Source organism: Amia ocellicauda, chromosome 19 (assembly GCF_036373705.1).
Source record: "Amia ocellicauda isolate fAmiCal2 chromosome 19, fAmiCal2.hap1, whole genome shotgun sequence".
NCBI lineage: Eukaryota > Metazoa > Chordata > Actinopteri > Amiiformes > Amiidae > Amia > Amia ocellicauda.
Genome location: NC_089868.1, coordinates 18,077,695 through 18,104,972, shown reverse-complemented (window position 1 = coordinate 18,104,972; position 27,278 = coordinate 18,077,695). Strand labels below are relative to the sequence as shown.

General features: G+C 36.6%; 1 protein-coding gene across 1 annotated transcript in view; it reads left to right on the top strand.

Moving 5' to 3' along the window:
* astn1 (astrotactin 1) overlaps window positions 1-27,278 on the top strand; it is a 218,998-nt gene that overhangs the window by 172,138 nt on the left and 19,582 nt on the right. Inside the window, exons 17-19 of the mRNA XM_066692128.1 lie at window positions 7,493-7,761; window positions 8,023-8,156; window positions 10,790-10,941. Coding sequence (XP_066548225.1) covers window positions 7,493-7,761; window positions 8,023-8,156; window positions 10,790-10,941 — 555 coding nt within the window. The remainder of the gene's footprint in view (window positions 1-7,492; window positions 7,762-8,022; window positions 8,157-10,789; window positions 10,942-27,278) is intronic.

The window sequence follows — 27,278 nt, the reverse complement described above, 5'->3', positions numbered from 1 at the left end:
GACTACCAGACTAAACTGCACTGTGTAGTAAACTGAAGGCACAATGTTTCAGTTCAGTTGTGTGGGCACAAAGAGGATTTTATTTCATATTTAAGAAGTGAAACTTTTTTGCGGCCCATTACTTCCACAAGCTATACCATACAATGGAGGTTGATCCTAATCTGTGGCAAACGATATTGTGCAGTCAAATGCCACCCATGCTGGCTCACTGTTATTTAGTGGCAGAGTTTTGATCAGACTTTTATTTCTTCAAATTGTGAAGCTGCAGTGTGACAGTGATGTAGAGCTATGGACACAGGCACTATTAAAGTGAAAAGTGGGTATGGAGGTGCACAGATTGCCTGTCATTGTGCTGCCTGACAGAGCCTTCAAGTAAAAGTCAGTACAGTAGTTCCATTACACTGGAACACTTTTAAATACCGGTGGAAATATAAAAAGCTGAAGTTGGAAATGCCACCATGTATACAACACTCGGACACAGTTATACATCGTGTGTAAATTCCGTGACTTTCACATATGTGACGTTCAAAGTGTTTATAAATAGTCAGATCATGTAGTTTGCTATCTAATAATTGTTTTTCTGAGATAATTCATTATATGTGTACATCCATGTGTAATTTCTGAATTCAGAACAGCAGTGGTCATTCAGTAAAAGCTGCCTAAAGCAAACTGTGTTGATTAGCACTGTTTCTCTTGTGAGCGCCTACCATTGATGCAGTCAGTAAGACTTGACTGAAAGCAAAAATCTACAGGACTCATAATAGATTGTATTTTTCCCAGGAAACAGCTGCATTTTATTCAGGGGAATAAAGTGGCAGTTGTGATCATTTTAAAAAATGTAACAAGAAAATACACATAAAATGTATTCGCCAATAAATCAGAAGATGAATGAACCTTAAGGCTGTTTTCCAAATGGTCAAGAATGACTGGTATTGTTTTTTTTTCCTTCAAATAACCAAATATCCGATGAATACAGAGAAGATGTGACCAAACTATGAAAGCTAAAAAGGACATATTATGTTGAAGAAGAAAACAATCAAACCATTCTCTACAATCTGCTGTCGACTATGTTATTTTTAGTCCTGTTGAAGCTACCTATGCTCATCTTACACACAGTGATCTTATTTGTCCAGATTGGGTGTCAGGGGCGTCAGATAAATGACTTAAATAACATACTCTGTATTTTGTGAAACCCTGAGCTGAAGGTAGGAGCAGCACAGATTTTATTAAAGATGGATTTAGTGTTAAAATCAACCAGCTAAGTATGTTTTCCTGTCGGAGTCAATGACTCAATAAAGATCTATTTAGTATCTAGTACTTGATAGGTGGTGCTCCTTGTGGTCACTCTCCAGGGCTTGAAATGAAGTATTATACAATTAAAAAAGAGTCAAAGATTTGGAGAATATAGTATGAAGAGCAAATTAGAATCACTCAAAGAGTTTATAGATTGAATAACGGTCCAATCTGTTGATCACTTATTTTTCATTTGGTGTCTTTTTCATAGTTTTTAGGAGATTATAATGGGGAAGTGTTAAAAAGCCATAACTGCACCTATTTATAAGGAGATTACTTTAATTCCAATCACTTTTTTGATTCTCAGTCTGAGAACCAGATGCTTTAGTTGCTTATATGCAGTAATTACGCAGGACTTTTTCATATAGATAATAAAGGGATTGGCAGGTACCAATCTAAGCCAATCAAAAAACTTAATGAGAAATTCATGAAGGAATCATCATCTTTAGTCTTCCAGGTACTTTAAAAAGCTGAATTAATTATGACCTCAGTACTTGCAAAAGTCTGTGCTGACTGATTGATTAATCTTAGTTAACCAAGTATGTAGGTTTAGTATTAAAAATGACATGGTTATTGATCTAATTTTCCTATATAAACCTCCTCCCACACTTTGACTTTTGACGTCTTGCAATTATGGGTTGTTACATTTCAAGTGCCAGGAATTTCATAATGGAAAGCTTCGAAAGAAATTCAGCTGTTGGAAATGTCTTTTTTATTCATACAGGACCAGAGCTCTTTGAAGTTCCTGATGATTTATTTGTTATACAGGTATCGATGGGAGTGCAACTTTTACTGCTTCATTAAGGTTTTCTTTGAATATGTCACAACAGGCTTTAAAATTGATCATGTGAATGTCGTTCTTGTTCTCTTTGTGGCCTTCAAGGTTGTTTGCAGTCATTGAAGTATTTTCAAATGTGATTTGTAAGAGAAGACTTATAACAGAATCTTTCCACATTGCAATGAAAAGTAACATCAGTACATCCATTGTAATTTCTCTTTTGGTTATACATTATGCTCTGAGCAGATTCATATTAAAATACATTCCTTGCATTACCTTATATGAAACCCACCCACATATATGTTACAAAGTGAGAAGATGTTATGTAGTTTACAGTTTTTAGGAGGGAATTTTGACTTTTTACTTTTGTAGCTAAAAAGCAAATCCTAGGAGCAGAAATCACTTCTTTTCACAAATATTTTAACATTAATAACTATCTTCCCCCCCCCGCTGTGCCAGAAAGGCGAGGTCTCAATTGGACCGTTGACAGTTAATTTTGTATCCTATCAGATTGTGCTGATAGATATTAATTGCCTTTTTACTCATGCTCTGCTTAATGAGCCACTCAGATGTCAGATGGCAATTAAGGGGACATGTTTTATCATCTTAATTACTGATATTTCCTTCCCATTGATTCAAGCCAGAATCCGATTACTCTGACTGCTGTTGTTTCACCGTAACAAGGTTAGCAAGGCAGCACATGCCATATTTCACAATTTATATTTAATCTCCCTTATATCTTTAATTGCTTTCATACACCCTACGTCCCTACTTATATGACCTGGCATTGGTTTATCAAAAGCTTCTCTTCATCTGCCTTTTTCCTGAGTCAGATTTAGAGAATTTTTAAAAGCAACCCTGAGAGTTGCCAGCAAATACAATACTGTACTTAATTAAAGTTTGAAACAAACTGTCTGTGTCTAGTTTGGAAACTTAAATATTATGTGCGGTGAATTGTAAAGGAGGAAGAAGTTAAGCCATGTCAACAGACACAACTGGAAATTCTTACCCTGTTTGACAGCATGGGAGCTATAGAGCTGTAGTGAATAAATGCTGGTTTGGTGATTATTGATTTTGGAAGACAAAACAGACAGCCTTTCAAGGACACAATTTCTTAATTAAGTTCACTTTCTACATGTCTTACATTCAGAACCTCTGATATGTATGTGTTATACCACTGTGACTGCTAAGGACTTACTCTCAATGAAACATGCAAATGGAACAATACTATGAATAGATTCAATCATTATGGAGTAACTTAATTGCACCAAATACTTTAATACTCAGTTAATTGGTCATCAACAAGTTTGACAAGAACTGGCAATTAATTGACTCATATACCATGTGACATCAAACTTTATGTGTAAATATTTATCGTTTTGAATGCTCTGAAAGCTTAAAGCACATTAGTGAGTGTATTTGAAGTACACATTTAACATATGGTGTTATAATTTGTTCACGATAAATCTCCCTGCAGGAGCTCCCAGGTGGGATCGGAAAGCCCATTCTAATTCTGAGAGATATCCAAACATATATTGCAAACACCTGTGTGTGTTTAGCTCTTATTGACTTGTAGGTAAGGTTTAATTCTAGTTTTTTTTAATAGGTAGCACATGCACCCAGTCCAGGGTCTATACATTTCCTTGTTCAATACAGTGTCACATACATTTATTGAAGTAGACAAATTTCATATAAGTAATACTGTAAAACTTGTATCAATTATGTTAAAATTGCTGAATTGTTGAATGTGATTTGTCTTGGCAAAATGGATTAGCTTAATAAATTGAGATATTTTTTAATTGACATACATGAGACATTTTTTGTTTCACTCACCCAGACAATAAAGAAAAAATACCTAAAACAATTCATTTGGGGGGTGCAGTGCTGAGTGAAATTCAAAACTGGTAGATCTGACATACGGCCATGTATTACAACATGACAACACGCATGCCAATGCCCTGGCAACTGGCCAGCGAAAGAGGGCACTTTTAGTGCATACAACCTGCCCCCTGGGCACGCCACCAATAATCATCATAACCATTCATTTAATTAAAATGATAAATAGCAACATGTGTACTAAAGCAAGCCAATTTTAAACTCAATGGGAATGAAAAATCAATCACCATGTACTCCAGTAATGGTGTCCCAGCTTTAACATTGATAAGCCATTGCTAGTTTTGTTCTTCCTTTGACTGGTGAACCACCTTAGGAGGGCCTACAGTCTTGTTGTTGTTCATTTTTATTGTGGTTGGTTATACTGACAGAGTGAGGAAGCATGGAGGACACAGAGTAATTCCCTGGCCTGCATGTACCAGTAAACAAGGTGCCATTCTTGCTTGTATTCATAAAATGTGAATAAAATGTTGAATTAAAATAAAATAAATTAAGTGGAATGCAAGTGTCTCACCTGACTGGGATGCGGCGCTCTGAGCACGGGTTTCTATTTGGGGCTCTGAAAGAGCTGTCAGTTAACATCGAAGGTAGCAGCTGAACGTGTGGAAATAAATCAAGTGCAAACAGATTGGAAGTGCAGTCTCAGGAAGATTAAGTGCTGCAGGACTTTGTGAATAAATATTTCACTTCGTTTTATTAACCAAGGTGTCACCACATTTACATGTTTTATTTTGTCATTTTTCCACCTCTTTCTGACACTTTGTTTGGATTGTACTGATAGAAAAATATAACACCTATTCAAATACAAACTTGCTCAACATCTTGGTTGTAAGAAATCCAGAAAAGGTATTAAGTTGGATTATTATTATCCTCAAGCACTAATGTAATTTGTGTATCTGATACAGCATAACAAATAAACATGACAATAACAAACATAAGACCTGCCACAACACACTGAACGTCCAAGCTTCTCTTTCCTTGGTCAGGGTGGATAACTTGTTTTACTGAGCTGATCATCTCAAAACTATACCCAATCATACTACTGTTGTGAATATTGATTGTTACTGCCATAAACACGTTGATATAACCGATTAATTCAATCGAATTGTTTCTTCAATGACATTATGTGCCTACCAAGGTAAAAGCATGATGAAGAGGCTTGAACATGTTGCCTTGCTATTGGCCACTGATATTGCCTTCTCGGTGAATTGATTATTTACTTTTAAATATGACAGTAGTCTTCCATCTAGCAATCCTGTGTCATATCGAGTGCCTCATTTAATAATTTTCTTATTCGAGATCCCATTAAGATTGCAGACCGCATTAGATTTGTTGATAGCAGTGCGATATGTTAAAACAGACTGACAGAGTAAGTGCCAATCTAATGGACTAGCATTTCTTCCCGAGAAGAAATAAATATATTATTTGACCATATACAGAAATGTAATTGGCATCCCAGCACCATCTAGTGATCGCATATAGGACCAATGTTATTCTGAGCTGTACCTCCTTTAAAACTGCACTGGTTTTATGAACACATATTGTGCCACTTGACGCCACCTGATCTATACTGGCTGTAAGAAAATGAGACCAAAAGATTGTAACAACTGCAGTTGATAAGCTGACAGGAATGGGAAGCTGTGAAACAATATAATTAGACATTTTTCTGTCTACAGAAGTACTTATTTTAAGCGGATTCATATGAATAAGGAATCTTAACCAAATTGAATTGATTTTCATACAAATACTCTATACTGAATTAAGGTAATTTGATAAGCGGTTTTCTTCAGTCCCTTTGAGTAATGCCTCTTTATAACATTATCTTGTTATACGTTAGGTTTGAATATATAGCTGTCTGAATGTAAATCTGTACGGATGCATCAAAGTAAATTAGTATTGAGCTTTGTGTGTATATCACTTACTCCAAATCAAGGTTTTACATCAAGTCTCAGACATACACAGACTTTCTGAGTCATTTGCCCTTCAACTCCCTAGATCTAGATTATTCAATCTAAAGAAGATAAAAGAATTGCAGATAAAAGTGTTAGGCATAAATGGGTGACATTATTTTAAGGAGCGTACAGCTGGAAAACCTTTAGATGCTTAAAAGACACACTAAACTATCTATAGGTTAACTTAAAAAAAAAACAGGAAAGGAATTAACAAGAAAAATGAACTTCTATGAACTACTCTGCATAATGAACATAACGTACAGGTTTTCACTATATCTCTGAATAATGTTGGTGTGTGTATATTTTAAAAGAAAGATACAATAAAAACAGTGTATTTAAGTTTATAACTGGTTTATAAAAGTGGCTACCGTTTTAAACCTACACAGACGATAATTTATTTTTCAGTTCTTGAGTTCAGTCTACATAATTTACTCAAAGATACAATGATATCCAGCTGAGCATGTCAATTGTTTTCAATCCTTGTCAAAAATACTGTAATGTATATTGATCTCTTAAAATATATATATATGACATGTACAGAAATGGAATAGTTACATAACCAAGAAGTAGAGAGAATTGCAGCAAAATATCCCCATTTATTTTTTCATGTTGGGTTCCGTCATTTGTACAGGCTGTGTAAATTGTAGCTGTTCCCTTTTAGTCTGTGAATAGCACAATTCAACATTTAAATGTAAAAGATTTCCAAGGCAAAATACACATGTTAACCAGACAACACACTGATAGGCTATTGTTTGTGCTTCAAATTATCGTGTGCTTTACTGTATTTACTATAGCAGAGATTATGATTATACCACTGAAATAAGATTAGACATCCACTATACTATACTTAACAGGACAAAGATAATCATATAGCACTCAACTCACAATGTCTTACTATGATAGCCGTTCTTGCATTTGCATGCCCTGTGACTTTGTGATTGTTCAGAGGATGTGGTCATGTGTGGCAGGGACACATTGAAACTGTAGCCTGGGAGAGAGATCTAGAAAAAGATAGTGGAAAAAGTCAAGGAGGTAGAGAAGTGATTATGACTCATTATACTGTAGTTTTTTTTCCTACAACTGAATATCTCTTAAGTTAAAATACAGTTTCCAGCAGAAATCAAGAGCTAAGGATACAAATTCTATAATTAAAAGATAAGTAGGATTTCCTTTGAACAATTCATTAGTGATATTTAGCACTCAGCATTATTCCCAAAACTATTAATCAAATGCTGTCAGATTCCACAAAGACTCCTGTCTTCCCAGACCTGAGCAATGAGTTTGAAGTGCAGAAGTTACGGGGATTAACACCCCTGACATGTGGTCTGTTTGGCTGCAGGCTCCCACCAGATGTTCTACTGCATTTTACATCTGCTAATTCACCAAGCCTCATTGCTCATGTAACTAGTGTAGGTTTTTAGACCCCCGGTTTGGAAGTCCATCATATATATTGCATCATGTTCCTATATGAATAAATGGAATGAACTGTACAGCAACCATATTTATTTGCAGTATTCATTATATTCAGTTGAACTTGGTGTGTATTAAATCTCCTTCGCTCATTTCCTTTCGGCAGGGAATTCTCCGTCAGATGAATCTGAAGAAAGGGAAAAGGAACCCAAAACCCTCACCTTCCCCGCCTACATCGCCAGCCTCCTGGACTCTGGTGCCAAGCGCATGGCGGCAGGTGTGCGGATGGACTGCAGGAGCCAGGGCCAGTGCCCCTCCGCCTGCCATCTCTGCCACATGAGCCCCGGGTCCGGCCGCTCGACAGAACCGGTCCTCCTGCAGATCACCAAGGCCGCCCCTCTGTACGAGCTGGTCTCCAACAATGAAACGTACAAGGTGCCCGATTTACAGAGCTCTGACTCTTACTGTAGCTCCCTGATGCTCAAGGATAGCAGGCTAAACAACAGATCTAGCTGGTGTTCTCCCAAGCCAGCTTTATTTAGAGAAGGAAAAAAGCAGATTATAAAGTGTCTAAAGCTAAGCTGAAAGTGCTATAGAGATTCATATGAATTAATGAAACATACATTGTAATTTGGTTACCAACCATTTCTGACTGTGACCTTTATTTGGCCTGATTTTTATTTTTTGTATACCTAGTCTTTACAAGAAGCAATGATGAGCATGCTCTGGTGCTCAGGAAATGGTGATGTCATCGACGACTGGTGTAGATGTGACTCAAGTGCCTTTGGGGCGGATGGTCTGCCCACCTGTGCCCCCCTGCCACAGCCTGAGTAGGTATCACCATCCTGACAAGGAACTGACTAAAGGCTTTCCAATCTATCCACTTGTACAGTTTTTATTTTCATTTTGTAGAGTACATATATATATATACACTCACCTAAAGGATTATTAGGAACACCTGTTCAATTTCTCATTAATGCAATTATCTAACCAACCAATCACATGGCAGTTGCTTCAATGCATTTAGGGGTGTGGTCCTGGTCAAGACAATCTCCTGAACTCCAAACTGAATGTCTGAATGGGAAAGAAAGGTGATTTTAGCAATTTTGAGCGTGGCATGGTTGTTGGTGCCAGACGGGCCGGTCTGAGTATTTCACAATCTGCTCAGTTACTGGGATTTTCACGCACAACCATTTCTAGGGTTTACAAAGAATGGTGTGAAAAGCGAAAAACATCCAGTATGCGGCAGTCCTGTGGGGGCGAAAATGCCTTGTTGATGTTAGAGGTCAGAGGAGAATGGGCCGACTGATTCAAGCTGATAGAAGAGCAACTTTGACTGAAATAACCACTCGTTACAACCGAGGTATGCAGCAAAGCATTTGTGAAGCCACAACACGTACAACCTTGAGGCGGATGGGCTACAACAGCAGAAGACCCCACCGGGTACCACTCATCTCCACTACAAATAGGAAAAAGAGGCTACAATTTGCACAAGCTCACCAAAATTGGACAGTTGAAGACTGGAAAAATGTTGCTTGGTCTGATGAGTCTCGATTTCTGTTGAGACATTCAGATGGTAGAGTCAGAATTTGGCGTAAACAGAATGAGAACATGGATCCATCATGCCTTGTTACCACTGTGCAGGCTGGTGGTGGTGGTGTAGTGGTGTGGGGGATGTTTTCTTGGCACACTTTAGGCCCCTTAGTGCCAATTGGGCATCGTTTAAATGCCACGGCCTACCTGAGCATTGTTTCTGACCATGTCCATCCCTTTATGACCACCATGTACCCATCCTCTGATGGCTACTTCCAGCAGGATAATGCACCATGTCACAAAGGTCGAATAATTTCAAATTGGTTTCTTGAACATGACAATGAGTTCACTGTACTAAACTGGCCCCCACAGTCACCAGATCTCAACCCAATAGAGCATCTTTGGGGTGTGGTGGAACGGGAGCTTCGTGCCCTGGATGTGCATCCCACTAATCTCCATCAACTGCAAGATGCTATCCTATCAATATGGGCCAACATTTCTAAAGAATGCTTTCAGCACCTTGTTGAATCAATGCCATGTAGAATTAAGGCAGTTCTGAAGGCGAAAGGGGGTCAAACACAGTATTAGTATGGTGTTCCTAATAATCCTTTAGGTGAGTGTATATATATATATATATATATATGTATATATATATATATATATATATATATATACCCAGTGTCTGGGTGCACCTTCCATTTCTTGATGATTGAGTAGCCTGTGCTCACAGGGACATGTATCTTTTTTGGTACCCTTCTCCTGACCTTTGCTTTTCAGTAATTTCATCCCTAATTTGCTATGAAAGCTCCTTGGTCTTCATGGTTGACTCTTCGCTTGAAATTCATTACCTGACCAAGGACTCTCACAGAGACTGGGGTTTTTATTGTGAGAAATCATGAGAACCACTATTACTGCACACTGACAGAGGGCATTGAATTCATTGTGTGGCTTCTTAAGGTCATGTTGTGCACCTGAATTAATTTAGTTTGGCCACACCAAATACAATGAATACTTATGCAACGGTGACCTTTCCATTTTTATTTCGTGTTAATTATATATTTAGGTTCTTTTTTCTATTTTCTTGCTTTGAATATGTGGAGTAGGTGGTGTATATAACACATTAATTCCTGCTTCAAAGTGACATGACTGCAAGCTTCAAAGCAACATAATGTGAAGACTGTGAGAGTTGCTGAATACTTTTGTAAGGCACCAAGTATATATTTATGATATATACATGTGAATGCACCTAGCAGCTCTTTAAATAACTATACAAGAACATTACAATTCAGTGTGTATAAAAGAGGCATTTGCTAACAGTACGCAGTGCCTCTGAATGAAGTTGTGCTACAAGGTAGCCTCGGGGTAAAATCCTCAAAAGCATATGCTACTTTTCTCACAATGCATCAGAATGTGTGAATTCTGCTCTCATCAGAATTAATTGATGGTATAAAGAGATGCATACGTCTCCCTGATTGTCTCTAAGTATTAGAGTGTTAAAAGAGTAATTTAGGCAGAGTGAAGAAGCTCGTTATTTTGTTTAATGAAATCGGAGGAAGTCTCTTATCGCTCATGTTAGTCTTTTCTTTTTTGGCCTGGCTTATACTCAATAAAATACAATTCGATGCTGCTTTATAAATGTTTTATAGTTCTGTATTACATATTCCATTATTTTCAGAGCAGTAGCAGGCACAACTGTAAAAAAAACAAAACAAAGGTTGGCAGTCACATAAGTGGAATTTCAGATTTCTATAAGATATATTCGTGACACCCTGGTCTACAAATAATGAAGTCAGAGCATAATTATACTCTATAATAACTATAGAACACAGATTCTTCTCCTCCAGTTCTGATTCACAGCTAAAAAGAGACAATGAATGAAAGATAATTGACGCACTTGTGATGATTAAAATGTTTTCTGCCCTGTTCCTAGGTTAAAGTTGTCACATACCTATGAGCCCAGCAGCTCATTGGTTATCTTGGAATGGAGTCACACTGAACCACCAATCGGGGTGCGTGTTGTAGACTACCTCATCAGTCAGGAGAAGGTGACCGAGAGGACAGACCATTCGAAGGTGGAAACAGGTAAAGCACGTTGCAGGTTAATCAAATCACAAGAGGAAGGTGGTGAAGTTAATATTATGAATAAGCCTGACACTTTATTCATAAGAATGATTTTTAAACAGAAATTAGTACACCTTTTGAGTTTAAACTTCTGCAGAATGTAACTTTGACCATTTAGTCAGTGTTTCTGGGCAGTTTAAGTTTGCAAATGCTGTTTTGATTTGTAGGTGATGGCAGTTACGGCTAAACAGTTGAAAGCGTCAGAGAAGCAGCGTTCTTTGTCATACTTGGGGAGGCTGCAGGATCCTCAGATGTCCTTGCTCATTTTTCATCATCTGCATCATTTAACAAGCTGTTGGCACATATCGCGTATGCCAGCCAATTAACCGCACTTCCTCATCTGTGTCTTTGGCCCCGTTCATTCTTCACAGCATTTCGGATGTCTTGTAAATTAGTTACAATTACTTAAGGCTGCTCGTAAAACCTGTTCGTCGCTATAGTTTTCTGTCGAGTTACATATGGAGGATATTGCAAAAAGTTGGTCTGCAAATGCCACAGCCGGAAAAAAGTGTGATTTGAAAAACAGAAGAAATAGAAAGTTGTGGATGGAAAAGTGATTGTACAGATTGTACAGAGTAAAAATGCAATATAAGATGTTAGGTGTTTTTAGATTTTATCATGAGTTTACATTTTTCATTGCTGAGTAGAACGCCAGTGAAGCAAAAATCACAAAACAAAGCGTTCCCTCTGCAACTTTTAGTTAATCTCACATAGCTTAATGCCACATGTAGTATACATAACACCAGGCACATTAAGTAAACAATTCCCTTATCACAGTATTTCCATTTGATTTCTTGTTTAGTTTTGTCATGTAGTAAATTATGTTACCACAAGGTGGGGCCCTCTGTCAGAGTTAAACCAATGCTTCTTGTTCCATTTCATGTTCTTATATTTTTTTATGATGCTCAAAATCTGGTTTGTTCCTTTTTTGATTTTAAATAGAAATTGTTCTTGTGAATTAAATGATATTTATATAGACAACAGCCTTTATTGATCCACTGCTGGAAGATATTTCCACTTGTTTCGATAAGCAAGCGTCTCTTTTCCAGGTCACACCAGCATAGCTTCTTATTTTCCTATCATTCATGCGGTCTTCTTCTAGGTATCTTTTGGGGTCCATTCTATAACTCCCCCCCATCTTTGGTTTGTTCTTGCAATATGCCCAGCACTTTGCCATTTTAACATTTTCACCCTTTCAATTATGTCATATGCTTCTGTTTGTTCTATGATCCATGTATGTGTTTTCCTGTCTCTTCTTGTTTTTCCAAGCATGCATCTTTCCATGCTTTTTTGTGTTGTTTCCAGTTTCTGTAGCATTTTGTGCATTTAGCGACCAAGTGAGCGCTGGTAAGGTGTATTGATCAAATACTTCTCCTCTGTGGGTAGATTTCCTTTCAACAGCGTACCATTTCTTCCCAATGTAATCCATCCCATTTTCCATTTTTAGATTTTTTCCATAAGATCTCCATCTGCATTGATTTATATAGATATATAAATTGCTCTTAGGGTAAACACTGATAGCATAAGACTACTCAATACATATAGAAAATAGGCTGCAAGAGATTCAAGTCAAGTGTTAGTAGTAGGATTAACAACTGTGTCTCCATCTGGTGGTTAAAGATTTGTGAAACCTGGTTCTCAGTTCATTAACCGAATGATTATCACACATCCACAAGCAGAAAGTTGTTTATTAGTGGTCTAATTAATCGTTTCATAACACAAAAAGAGGACAAAGGTATTCTTATATAACATTAACTTATTTAACATTTAAAGGATGTTAGTGTGGTTATTTCATCTAGAAAATCAACCTTGATCGATGTATGCTTATTAAAACTTAACTTGCTATACAATGATAAAATGCTGCTTGACATAATTTAGGATGCATTCCAGGCTAATACGTGAAATTAAGCATAGAAGTAATTTAATTTGAACACTTAATACACGTTATTTTTAGGTGTATTCCTATTGCAATGTGTTGAAAACATCCCTATGTAAATGCTAACACCTAAATGCAACAACTTAAACTAAATAAGAAAGTGAATTTTCCTGCATGCTGAGCAGCTCATTCGGAGCTTGGTAAGAATATGGTGTATTTCACTTGGTCTGCTGTCTTTCCCTGGACCACTGACACAAATCGTCATCGACAAGGCAAAAGAGTTTTCAAGGATATTACTGTATTTTGCCAGTGTTATAATATATAAAACAGAGCTCGGACCTTTCAGAAAATATAGCCGTTATTTGTTTGCTTGTTAATTCGGTTATCATGCATTTCATAATGTTTTTTTCTTTCTTTTTCATATTACAAATGCCTGCCAAGTTGTAAAACCTGAGACCACCTTAAAACTAGCAAGAAATCTGGAAGGGCATTCATGAGATATGGTACTGATTTAGCACTCAATTGCCTGTCAGATGGAATCAGAAATTTCATGTGTAAAATAACCTTCAGACGAGCACAAGGGACTTTGTGAAGTTCACAGAGGCTAAAAGTAAAATCTTTTGTAGGCTGCTTCTCTTTAATGAAGCCCTTTCCTTAACTGTGCTGTGAATCCCAACCACTAACCAGCAAATGATTGCTTTCCTTTGCATAATGTTGTTCTCCACCAGGCTTTGTCAGCTTCACAGTGCATTTTTCTATTCTACAATTGCAATGCTATCTACACTATACATATGATATATACACTATATATCACTGGGCCCAGTTTTCCCAGTGGGCAAACTGCCTGTTGAATTATTTTACAATGATTTGGGAAGTTCCCCCAAAGTTATCCCACAGGGAGAATAAAGACCACAACCTTTTCACAAGGTAAAATAATAAATTATGTGATGCAGTAACAACTCCTCTCTGGTTGTGTAGGACACACTTTTTACCATCTCTGTTGGACTGTTTTTCTACGCATCTGTTACATTTAGTATAAAGGCCTGTTTGTTGTTTCCTCCTCACCGTGAACAAGTGAACTGTCCAACTTGGCCGGTAAGTATGCATGGCTTATGCAACGATAAAGATTATATTAAATCCAAATGTGGAATTCTGAAAGGAGGTAACCTTGTAAGGGTTAATCTTCATAGACATCCAAGCCATTTTGTTGGGCACAAAAGGTTTTCTTCTTTGAAGGTCTGAACCTGAACTCAGCTCAAACAGCATATTTAGTGTTTACTGAGAAACATCTGGCTCACATCCATCAGTGTAGCACTGTCATGGGGTCACAAAACATTCCCTTGCATATTCTTTTGAAATTACATTGTAAATGTTTGGGCAAGCTGTAACTTCAGGAGAGTTGTGCTACTAACTGTCCTAAGGTTTAATTCTTGTAAAATCATTTGTGATCATAAATCAGTGTCCATTTTCAACTTTTTATTATCTGATTTGATTTAAGAACTTTACAAAAATGTACGGATTGAGGTTTAATACACAAACAAGATCCTACAAAAAGTACAGATTTTGTTCCAACAAAGTCATCAGGCAATGAATACACTCCTCCCCCCATTTTGCTTAGTGTGAAATTTCAGAAACTACCTTGAGTTATTTAGAGATTCTCTCTTGAAATAACTTCATTAGCTTCATGTCTCTTTATAAATATTGAATGAAGACAACTCTATGCCAGACAAACATTATCAGTTAATAGTACCATTTGAAAAGGGACATTCTATCCTCTACAGCGCAGGGTCCTTTTTTCTCTACGAAATGTGCACCAATTCTAATAATTTAACTAGTCTGACTGCATCAAATGTATGATGTCTTTGCTGAAAATATGACTAATATGTAGTGATCAAGCTGGCATTGTACAAGGAGACTTAATACTTTTTTCCTACACTTGCTTAATAAGTCAGTGGTCCATGAACCCTCATGAGTCAAGGTCCTAGGCAGAAGCCCTTTGAAGCGAAAGGGTCTAGAACCCAAGTGCGGGGTGAAATAGAAAGCAGATGGCAAAGGAACGGAATAACAGAGGCACAAAGAGGACAAGGCAATAATCAGTCAGGCAGGCAGTAGGTCTTGATCAGGCAAACAGACTGGAGAAAGAAATCCAAAGAACTAGGTCTTAGAGGAAGGTAGATGAGGAACACAACAATATCAGTCAGAGAGACTCAGTAATACAACTATGAAGAGTTGGTAAGAGAAAAAAGGGGTATATATACAGAGAACAGGTGAAGCAAGGAAACGAGAGACAGGTGTGCTAATGAGCCAGGATAACAGAGGACAGGTGCACTAATTGATTGGGGAACAAGGATTAATAAACCAATAATAGGGGAAACTGAACAAAGGTGAAAGTGAAATCTGGAGTGAACTTGGGGAAGTTCATGACAAACTACCCAAGAAAGCACTGGATTTTCATAATAAGAATGAGAATGAGATGTTCTTGTTGTGAGAAATAATTTGCTAGCTTTGATAATTAAAGACTGTGTGTAGTTCCAATGTATGCAGGTTTTAAATCAACAATGGTTGCAGCATCCCAGGAAAAAAGTGCCACACAAGCAATACTGACCAGAGCAGTGGTTTTCAAACCGGTCCTGGAGTACCGCCTGCCCTGCTGGTTTTTGTTCCAACCAAGGTCTTAATTGCTTAATTGCATCCTTAATTGACCTAACAAAGCAATATACCATTCAATTAAGTAATTAAGACCTAGGTTGGAACAAAAACCAGCAGGGCAGGGGGTACTCCAGGACCGGTTTGAAAACTCCTGGACCAGGGTAAATTGAAAGGCAGTTTACAAAGCAGAAAATAATTTGTATTATTCAATTACATTTTATTAGATTTTAATTTCATCAAAATGTTGCTAGTTGAAGAATTGCTTTTGAAGGTAAAACATATTTTGAGAGTTACTTTGATATAGCCTTTTTATTTCCGCTTGTAATACATATCTTTCTGGGGGTTTTTTTGTTTGTTTTTCTGAGCATGAATGATTTGCTAAACCACTATTTAAGGGAAATTCAGTTTTTTGTTAATACGTTTTTTGCATTTTTATGAAAACCAACACATTCCATAACTGCAAATGTATAATCTGTGGTGATTTTTTATAATTGTATTTTAATTTTGGGGTTAATTTGATTGAATCAGTATAGGGATGATATGACCCTACTGAAGCGTTTAGAGAACTGCACAAGCCAAAAATAACTTTTCAATCGGTAGATTCTATTTCTGTGATATTGATTTTTCCATCCCAATTTTCACAAATTATGTCTTTGAAGCTATCAACATTGGGGACTGAACATGAAAAGGAAGTTGGACTTTTCCTTTTTGTAAAGTTAAAGGCTTAATTTTGGCCCAGTCTTCGTGTCGACATTAATGAATACGTGTAATGTATCATAACTAATTATTAGACTATAGACCCCCTGACTGGGATTGTTTATGTGCTAATCCAACACATAATGGGATTCAGGCACACAACTTGACATCATAGTCTGGTCCCAGATGTTGAAGCTGACTAAATCGGAAGTCTGGTTTCAGTCATCTCGGCCCAGCCAGACGTTCTGTGAAAACAAACAGCTGCCATGACCAGAGTGATGTCAACACTTTGATGCCCAATAAGGACCGGGTTTATTTCGGGGTCAGTGGGACATGACATCCAATAAACGGATGACTCAGGACATGTACTGACCACTGGACTCTTGTATGACATGTCCTACCAATAGCCATGTCCAAAGCAGGCAGCTAGAGATGCTAGCTCAAGAAGAAGGTTGACTCTAAATCCTTCAGGACTGCTAAGAGACTTGGAGAGGACGTTCCTGAGCGAGAGTGTCGGTCATCTCAATCCAGCTGCAGTAATTTTCAGGTGCCATGGCCACAGTAGGCAAGCTGCCGTTGACTTCAACTGGATTTATGTTACAGCTGGTGCCCACCAAATAAAAGCGTAGCTGTGAATCTGGACACCAGTGAGACATCTGTGTTTCAAAACAGAGCTGATATAATGGTTTAAAGACAGAATGATGAAAGGAAGAAAGTCAGATCTGTTGGTCTGTGTAGAGAGAAAGTCATAGTCCTGTAGATCACTTCAAGAGCATTCTTGTTTTGTAAGTCCTACGCAAGTGTGACCATGGTTAACCATCAGGTGTTCTCTGTGCTGCAGCCATCTCTGATTTAAATCACAGCAGTTTTTTACCATTAAAGAAAACAATCTGTGTCAATTTGCAGTTCTATGGAGATATATTTCAGCCGTCAAAAAAGAGAATCGTGGAAATAATTGATCTTTTGAAGTTTATAGTATTATAGTAGGTCATATGATTGTAGAATTGTCCTTTATTTGTAAGGTACCCAAAATAAGGTGATGTAACCATATTTCTTACCTCTTACACAAATCTCTATTGCACTATGCAGTATTCCAGTATATTATAAATATGTCTTTTAATATCAAACATATGGTAGCAGTTGGTAGAAAATAGTTTAGGAGAAATCAAAATCAAGAAATATGCATAACTCTGGGCTGGCCCTCAAACACTTTTGACAGTACTGGCACAGGCTGCTAGAGTTATGCTTCTGTCTGTATCAATTTATTTAAATGTTTGTTTTATTTTGTTTTGATTTTAAAGAGCTTCCTATTGGATATCTGTGTTGGGTTCCTTTGATATCTCCTGTGATTACTGGCTTCCCTAGAAAAGTAGATCAATTAATTTGTTTTACTGTATTATTATTTTAGACATAAGAAATCTGTGCAATGCTGGCGTCAGTTCTGTATTTTCATACACATCCAAAATGTATTCAATTGAATTCTGATCTGCTCTGTTACAGCCCATTACTAGAGTGTCAGGCCCATTTCTAAGATGGTACAGTAGTAAAAATACAGATAGGTCAATAAATGTGATCTCAATGTCAAAACCTTTTTCTGAACCAGTTTTCTCAACAAACACTCAGATTTAAGGTATGAGATAAAGTGCAACAACATGTGAAACAGAACACCATATTGCTATTTGCCTGGACCTAACACGTTGGAGAGCTGCTTTAAAAACCACAAGGAACAGACTAGGTTGAAGACAAATATTTATTTTACAAATCAAATACACTGGCACTTTGGCACTGCCTGCCAGGCACATCTGAGAAGCTTTGCCAAGATCTTAGGATTTCAATAAAGCAAAATCTGTTGCAGGGTTTACCATGCTGAGTTTCATTCTGGAACAACAACAGCATAAATAAACACAGTACATAAATTAACTCCATGCATTGTAATGCATCTTTTTCACATATTGACTTTTGACTAGTGGCATACTGCTACATATAGTAATTTCTGGAGTATTGCAAGGAAATTGTAAGCCATTTGTAAAAGAATTTGATGTGCACAATACATAGAACTCACATTTTATACAAGATATGTACCCAGTGTAGTTTAGTAGTCAACATGCTGAGCAGCTTAAAATAAGTGATAGATGTTACTTAAGAGGGATGAGTTATACAGTAAATGAAACAGCTCAGTCTTGCACATAATGCAAAAGGTGCAAGTAATTTCCGGGAATTTACAGTATGGTGTCAAGATTTAATTACCCAATGCATGTAATATGAAATCAGTTTAATCGCTTTAGAAGAATGACCTAAAGGAATCATAAACATCTTTTGGTGATAATAGCTCTACAGTTTTAGAAGGCTGCAATTTGTGCCTAATGGTAAATCATTTGGGTCAACATAAATTCTTATTTTCTCTGTTGACAAACTATAGAAAAACTGCCCACTCCCTCGATAGTAAATCCATTCACACAGTCTGCACTTGGGGAAAGAAAATGGGTTCCTCAGTTTGTAAGTTTGTAAAACCCCTTATGAATGTTCACCATATGGAATGTTTTTTGCCTGATAGTGAAAATCAAATTATACAAATTTAGCAGAAGTGGTAAACAACACCTAGGTATTTTTCACTACTGTAGTTTTGACCTTCGACATGAAAATAGATTGGAGGCTGTTTTGAGGTGATCTGGTATGGAAAGGAAAAGAAAGTACAGAACTTATTGGTTCTTAAAAGTGTAGGAATTTTCCACATACTTGCGTACATTTTATTTTCGTGGCCAAGGTCAGTGGTTTTGTGGTAATCTCATATTACAAGGGGCATGTTAACCATGGACATTGGAAACACCAAGACATGCCACACAGTTTACACTTCAAAAATATTATTTTACTTCTCTGATTTACAGAAAGCTTTCAATATAATAATAATAACAACTGCAAGAACAACAACACATTTTAACAAACTGAACATTTGCCCTACGTAAGCAGTTCATTTATGGCAGGTATTTTGGGTTCTTAAAATGTTAAGCTAAGTGCTTTTGAACCATTATTCTTGATTCTACTTTGATAGACTCCAATGCTTATCAGAGGCATATCTTCTTTCCATCGGCTGGCAACTGGACAAACATCAGTAATTTTGACAGAAAAAGGTTGGAACCGTTCTAGTCCTACGGCACAAGAAAAGCATATATAACAGGCTGATGTGTAATACGTTTATGCTAGAACATTTTTCATGGCTTTGTGAGCCAAATGTGGCTTTTGATTGTTTTCTCTACAGCACAGTGGTCAAATGGGGATACTCCTGTTGACATACACACTTGTTTTGCTTTTACCCCCCAGGGTGGGGGTGTTTGCATGGGGGGGGTCAAACTTCCAAAGAACATATTTCAATCCATCACCACCAAACAAGGACCCCTTGTTGCACAATGTGTTTCACCCCACATTCCCCTTTTTGATATTAGAGGTTTAGAAGTACAAATAACGACAGCAAACACATCTTAAACGGCAGTTGCTACAGCAAAAGAAAGAAAAATCAAGAGACAGACCATTCTTCTGAAGTATGAAATAATAAAAGCATACGAAGAATAGATGAGTGAAAGGGAAAAAGAGAAGGGGGCAGGGAACTCAAATGAGAGCAAGAATGTAATGTAAATGTAATGTAAAACAGACAGAAAACATAAATGACCCCTGATTGGAAAAAATAATTGCCCCACTAATTGTGTGTAGTTTGCTTTTGTGTTTGAGTGAGGTTATGTACCTAGGCCTTGGTAATACATGTTGCCAGTATTTCAGTTTGAGGGCTTAAAAAAAGGCAGAAAGTGTCCAGATAGATTCCAATTATTTGACTTCATTCTTTTGAAAGGAGACAAGATGTTACCAGATTCTGCCAGTGAGTTCAGGATACGTTTTTCATACATTTCCAATTCGTTAGTATAAATGTGTTAGCAATTGTAGTGTAGAGAAGTAGAAGCTTAGTGTATCTGTATCATTTGAGAGGTCTCCAATGGGGCAGTGATAATACAGCCCAACATGAGAGACTGTTGATTTATTACCTTTCTCAAAAAATATTTATTGGAGAACTGAACCAAAGCAGATTAGATATTACCATCTGACATGTTGTTTGTGCAATGCTGACAGATTTCTGAGTCATTTAGACCCATCATAAATAGTCATTTCTTCCCTCTCATATGTGTTCTATTAACTTTGTATTGAATTAATTGTTTTTGGTATTACCAGATGTCATAAAAGTGTTGGCTTCGATTTCCATGACTGCTTGAACCCCCAAGTCGATCTTAAAATAGCACTGCTGTTAAATAGTAAAGTGGTTGTAGTGCATCCCTCAATGTTAACTGGATGCTTATTATGCATCAATGAGTGGTAATTTGCAACCCCATGCATTGCTGAGACAAGTCCTTGAGTGGTGGCTCTTGGATGCTGTTCTCGTTTTATTGTAGTGCCTGGAGCCTGGTTTCTTGATTTGTCTGGGGTTGACGTTGGCAGACCTGCCTGTCCTCTCAGGGATTAGTCAAATGATGTGGAGCACTGCAGCAGGACTATGACATTGTTGTTGTCCATCCACACATGAAGGTCTGGCGTTTTGAAGCTTGAACGACTACCAGTGTGTTTCCATGGCCTTTATCAGTGTGCTAATCAAGATACTCAAACCAGTGACATGACTACATTAAATTAATTAAGACTACCAATCCACAAGAAACATGTCCAAAGATAAAAAGAAAAAGATTATGCAGTTATATTACATATCATCATTATTCTTCAAACAAAGCCCATTGGAAGAAATACATACAAGTAGTTCTAGGCCATTTTTCATTTTATGTACATATATTATGTACAAAATAGTTTCTTATATATCATAGGCTACACTTTGTTGTAGTCTTTGTTATGAGAAAAAAAATTGGTCTTATTGGTCAGTATAGATAAGGTGTAATTTTAATAAGTTCCTTGAAAAAAAATAATTTATCGAAACGTAATTGAATGCAGTATACAGCTGACAGTTCACCAGATCAATGATGTTCATTGGTTAGTTTTTTAGGAGAATGAAAGCAGATTAAAGTGTTCTCTGTGTTGCCCAGTGTAGGTGTCCAGATAATAAACCCCTTTTTCCTCAGTTACAATTAGGGTTTTATTTCCTTTGCTGCTCTCAAAGAGATAATATTTTCCATGTGGGAGTGTAAGTCTGTTAATCATTTTTAGGTGAGAAGTGCCAAGAATCAATATATTACAAACTTCAGTGTTGTCGTCTATCTCTCGTCTTTTGTTAGTATCAAACTGGACAATGAGACCCAGATGTTGTTTGTTGAGTCTAGTCTTTTGATATCTGCCAAATGTGCTGATACCTAGAAGTTACTGGTTTAACAGAACTGGTAATATTCCCAGCCGCGTGGAATAGTGAGGTAACATTGCAGATTAATCAAAAATATTTATCTGTAAAAGTGTCTCTGTGTGTGTTCAGAGAGAGTTCTCGCTTGCTCCTTGACATGGTTAAAGGAAAGTCCCATCTTAGAATAGATAAGTTAAATAAGATAAATATCTAATTTCTTAAAATGATTGACAAAAACAGGTATTAAAAGGATTTGCCACAGTTAGCGGAGGTGTGTAAGTACCTATTTTTTCCAAATGATTGTATTATTTAAAATAAATTATAAAGTGAAGTAAATATCGATTAATTATCATTTTCTTTTCATTTCATCTTTTCTTTCTTGCTTGCTTTCTTTCAGTGAATTCTGAGGCTTGGCTTTTATGAGGTCAGTCGCTGAGAATGCATCTGTATGAAGCTCCATTCTTGAATATCCAGATCAATGTGCATTTTACAGTTTTTCAGTGCAGAAAGGAGCTAAAGAGGTATTACAGAAATCTAACAATACACATGAAAGCCTTGACTCTTTCATGATAACAAAAGGCGTGTTAATGTCGATACCTTATCAAATGCTCAACCCTGTCATGATATCTCGTAGACAATGCTGTTACAATAGCATCTTCATTATTTCATGCATTTTGAGGATTCCAATCATAACATCTAAGGTTCTGATGATCGAAAACATTTTGTCTTTTATTCTACGAGAGAATATGACAGGTTTCAACAAAGAGAAATATATTTCTCTCTAATAACGTGTGGATGCTTACATTTTTAAATGTGGATGTACTAAAAACCACCCCAAAAGTAAGCAAAGCATGTTCCTGATGCATTGTCCTAATAAATAAATTACATCAACTCAGTATTTATCCCCAGTATGTTATTCACTTGTCTGTAAGGTGATAAAGACACAAACAGAATGCTTTTTCTGTTTGTGCATTAAGTATTGAGATGTCTTCCCTGTGGACAGTGGGTAACTGGAAATATGAATCAGTACATGTTTCATCACAAAGCAAGGCTACATGGGGATTAAAGAATTCCATGTTAACTTTGATTGCAAGTCTTGAGGAATTGTAGCCCTATGTATTAACCTGTATTGTCAGACATAAATCCACAATATCTTCAATTTAGGATTCAATTATGTATTATAAATAAATAAATAAATAAATAAATAAATAAATAAATAAATTGTAATTTAGATATATATATATATATATATATATATATATATATATAAATTACAAATTTATTTGAAGGAGTTCTTTACACTGACAGGTGTCTGTTGACAAATCAATATCAGCCTCCTATATGAAAGACTTTATTTTTTTATTTTTTCCCTTGGCTATTTAGTAATATGTTAAGGAGCGAAGTCTTCTTACAAACATTTAATCATCATCCCTGGCATTCCCTGCAAGATATTGCAAATTATTTTCCTATTATTATCCTATGATAAGTAGCCACCATGGATATATCTTGTCCCATCATATCATACTTTCAAGTATTCATTGTTAACTGCCTCTGATAACTTCTACGTTAACTGTGTCTTTATATTACTAAGTAATGTGGGTACTTAAGACAAATACACTAAACAAATGTCAGCAAACAACAGTATTGTTAAATGGCACATGCCTACAATATTGGGTATTGTTTAAGGGTGTTTTGTATTATTATTATTAGTAGTATGGGTCAGACTAGATATTAATGTAAATTACAATTACATTATTTCCATGTTATAACATTGTAATTTACAGTACTTTGTAATCTGGCACATTACCAGGAACAATTAAACAATCTATTGCAATTATATACCATAAAATGTTAATATACAATAAAAAGGAAGACAAAGAGGTGTTTTTAAGAGTGTGAAAAATACATGTATTATGTTTCACTTAAATAGCAAATAGTAAATATTTAAGGGTCATACGATCACAATACCATTCTTGAAATTGCAGATTTCAGGTTTGGAATGTGGTTTGTATTAGTGCTGTAGTTTTTGAGACTATCTATCTGTATAATCAAATCTATGTTTTTTATCAGATAGGAAACATCCATAAAACTCATACAGTGTTGATCCACCATGGTCTGAATTTTACCATGAGAAATGTGACGAAACTCTTTAATCAGCATAGCATATATAAAGCTATATATGTGCTCCAATGTAGTCTATATTACTTCTGTGTGTAAAAATGAAATGTCAGAGGAACATTTAAGAGTTCAGTGACTGCAACAATTGTTGCATGTTTTGCATCAACACTATCAAGCTTAATTTCATAAAAGAACAACATGCCTTTATCACCATCTTTGAATATTTTCTAAGCTGTCCAAGTGTTTTGAGAAAGCACCTGTCAAGGGCTTAAAATTACTTTGTTTTTGTTCCATATGTTATTTAATTTTTTTCAACTTGTCAGACTCAAGTCAAGTAAGATTTCCGTGAATGTTTCTAATTAGGAGAAGAAACAAAAAACGCATTGTTTTCTGTTCTTCAAGGTGAATTGACGATGGATTTGGATCTCACTGAATGAGATAGCTGTATGCCAATAACTAATCAATAAGGACTGTTTTTGAGTTTGGCTCTGCTGCTATCTTCCATTCTATGTTTGTCACCTCAGAAACTACACAAGCTATTAAACAATGTGAGAATATGTGAAATGACCTGTATTTCCAATGGTGCAGTAACTCAAAAACAAGTGTGAAATTATTGCCTTTCCCCTTCTTTCCAGCCTGAGGAAGTTCAGAGCGTTTGCTGCAATCCATTAGAGAACAGCTTTAATTTATAGCAGTGGTCTAGTTGCACTATTCCCAATGTCAAGCAGATTCAGACAGAAGGTATGAGATGGCAAAATCAAATTAATCTGAAATAATTATTTTAGAACTAATAAGCTGATACAAAAGGTCTATCTGTATGTATGTATTATATGTAGATATAAACTAACAGTGTTGAACTTTTGATATGCTCTTCATTGTTTTACTTTAAATATCTGAACTCAGTGCCTTATTATAGTATATTATATTATAGTATATTTCCTCTATTAATTAAACGTGTCCCTTTTATACATGAAACTCCAGCAGTTCTCTGTTACTTGTTTATTTGATATATTTAATGGAGGATAAGGTAGTGTAAGGACACCTGCCATTTTGCACAGATGCCTGGAAATGGTAGCATTGTTACTCAAACAATAAAATCAGGATTGTTTGGATGTAACACTTAATATGGCAACTTCAAAAGGAACAGTTACTCAATGTGATTTTTATAGTGAATAGTTTTTCAGGAACATTTTTTAAGGTGCAGATCAACAAAACACAGATTTTGAAGAATATTATTTATACTTTATTTTTAACTTACAGTTTGTTATATTTGGAAATGAAAACAAAAAGCTCAATCTACAGTTTTCAGGATATATATACACTCACCTAAAGGATTATTAGGAACACCATACTAATACTGTGTTTGACCCCCTTTCGCCTTCAGAACTACCTTAATTCTACGTGGCATTGATTCAACAAGGTGCTGAAAGCATTCTTTAGAAATGTTGGCCCATATTGATAGGATAGCATCTTGCAGTTGATGGAGATTTGTGGGATGCACATCCAGGGCACGAAGCTCCCGTTCCACCACATCCCAAAGATGCTCTATTGGGTTGAGATCTGGTGACTGTGGGGGCCAGTTTAGTACAGTGAACTCATTGTCATGTTCAAGAAACCAATTTGAAATGATTCGACCTTTGTGACATGGTGCATTATCCTGCTGGAAGTAGCCATCAGAGGATGGGTACATGGTGGTCATAAAGGGATGGACATGGTCAGAAACAATGCTCAGGTAGGCTGTGGCATTTAAACGATGACCAATTGGCACTAAGGGGCCTAAAGTGTGCCAAGAAAACATCCCCCACACCATTACACTACCACCACCAGCCTGCACAGTGGTAACAAGGCATGATGGATCCATGTTCTCATTCTGTTTACGCCAAATTCTGACTCTACCATCTGAATGTCTCAACAGAAATCGAGACTCATCAGACCAGGCAACATTTTTCCAGTCTTCAACTGTCCAATTTTGGTGAACTTGTGCAAATTGTAGCCTCTTTTTCCTATTTGTAGTGGAGATGAGTGGTACCCGGTGGGGTCTTCTGCTGTTGTAGCCCATCCGCCTCAAGGTTGTACGTGTTGTGGCTTCACAAATGCTTTGCTGCATACCTCGGTTGTAACGAGTGGTTATTTCAGTCAAAGTTGCTCTTCTATCAGCTTGAATCAGTCGGCCCATTCTCCTCTGACCTCTAGCATCAACAAGGCATTTTCGCCCACAGGACTGCCGCATACTGGATGTTTTTCCCTTTTCACACCATTCTTTGTAAACCCTAGAAATGGTTGTGCGTGAAAATCCCAGTAACTGAGCAGATTGTGAAATACTCAGACCGGCCCGTCTGGCACCAACAACCATGCCACGCTCAAAATTGCTTAAATCACCTTTCTTTCCCATTCAGACATTCAGTTTGGAGTTCAGGAGATTGTCTTGACCAGGACCACACCCCTAAATGCATTGAAGCAACTGCCATGTGATTGGTTGGTTAGATAATTGCATTAATGAGAAATTGAACAGGTGTTCCTAATAATCCTTTAGGTGAGTGTATATCACCATCTCCATCAGCCTATATCGATCCTCTGCTTGATGAAGGCTCCCCAAGATGTTTCCACTTGGTTCGATCTATAGCATCTCTTTTTCCATGTCACGCCTGCAAAGTGTATGATTTTATCTTCCCATTTTCTATGTGGTTGTCTTCTAGGTATTTTTTCATCTCTTGGTATCCATTCAACAGCTTCCATTGTCCATCTTTGATCTTCTTTCAGTGTCACATCTTTCCATGCTCCTTTGTGTCGCCCACAGTTTATGAATATTTTTTGCATTAAGTGAGGACTGGTAGTGTGCATTGATCAAATACTTTTCTCTTCAGTCAAATTGGTAGAGTTCCTTTCAACAGCGTGCTGTTTCTTCATCCCATTTCTACTCTTCTTTTGATTTCTTCCATAATATCTCTGTCTGCACTGATTTGTTGTCCAAGGTAGACATAGCTTGTGACTTCTTTGAGTATCCGTTGATCTATTTAAATATTCTTAGATTTATACTTGTCCCAGGAGAAGTGGCTGGGATTCAGATTTAGTTTTAATAATGATGTACATCCTATTTTTAACACATTTAAAACATTTAACACATGTACCAAGAAGCAGAATGTCCCTGCCCTCTCCTGTGTTATTTGAGAGCATTATTTCCCCCGTCACAGATGGAAAGCAATTTAATATTCCTTGCATTTTATGTTATACTCAGTGGAACATCACTAATGAGCAAAAACTGGATAGGTCTGCAAAAATGGCATGTACAATATACTAAGAATAAATACAAACAAATGCAGTTGTTCACGGTAATCACTAGATATGTCAAGATAATGCTGTGCTCTGCAACAAAATTAATATGTTTTTATATATTTTTAAGACAGTGACTGTCAATAATAATAATAATAATAATAATAATAATAATAATAATAATACAACATTCATTAACATACAATTCTTTTACAAGCAGATCATTTCAAGCTTGAGATAAATTGATAACAAATAAATAGGGATTATCTCCAACCGATTATTCACTTTCCTGGTTTGTTATAGCAACCACATACCAAACTTTGAATATTTAAATACCCATTAACTGCTTTCCATTTTCCTTTCCAGGTTCTA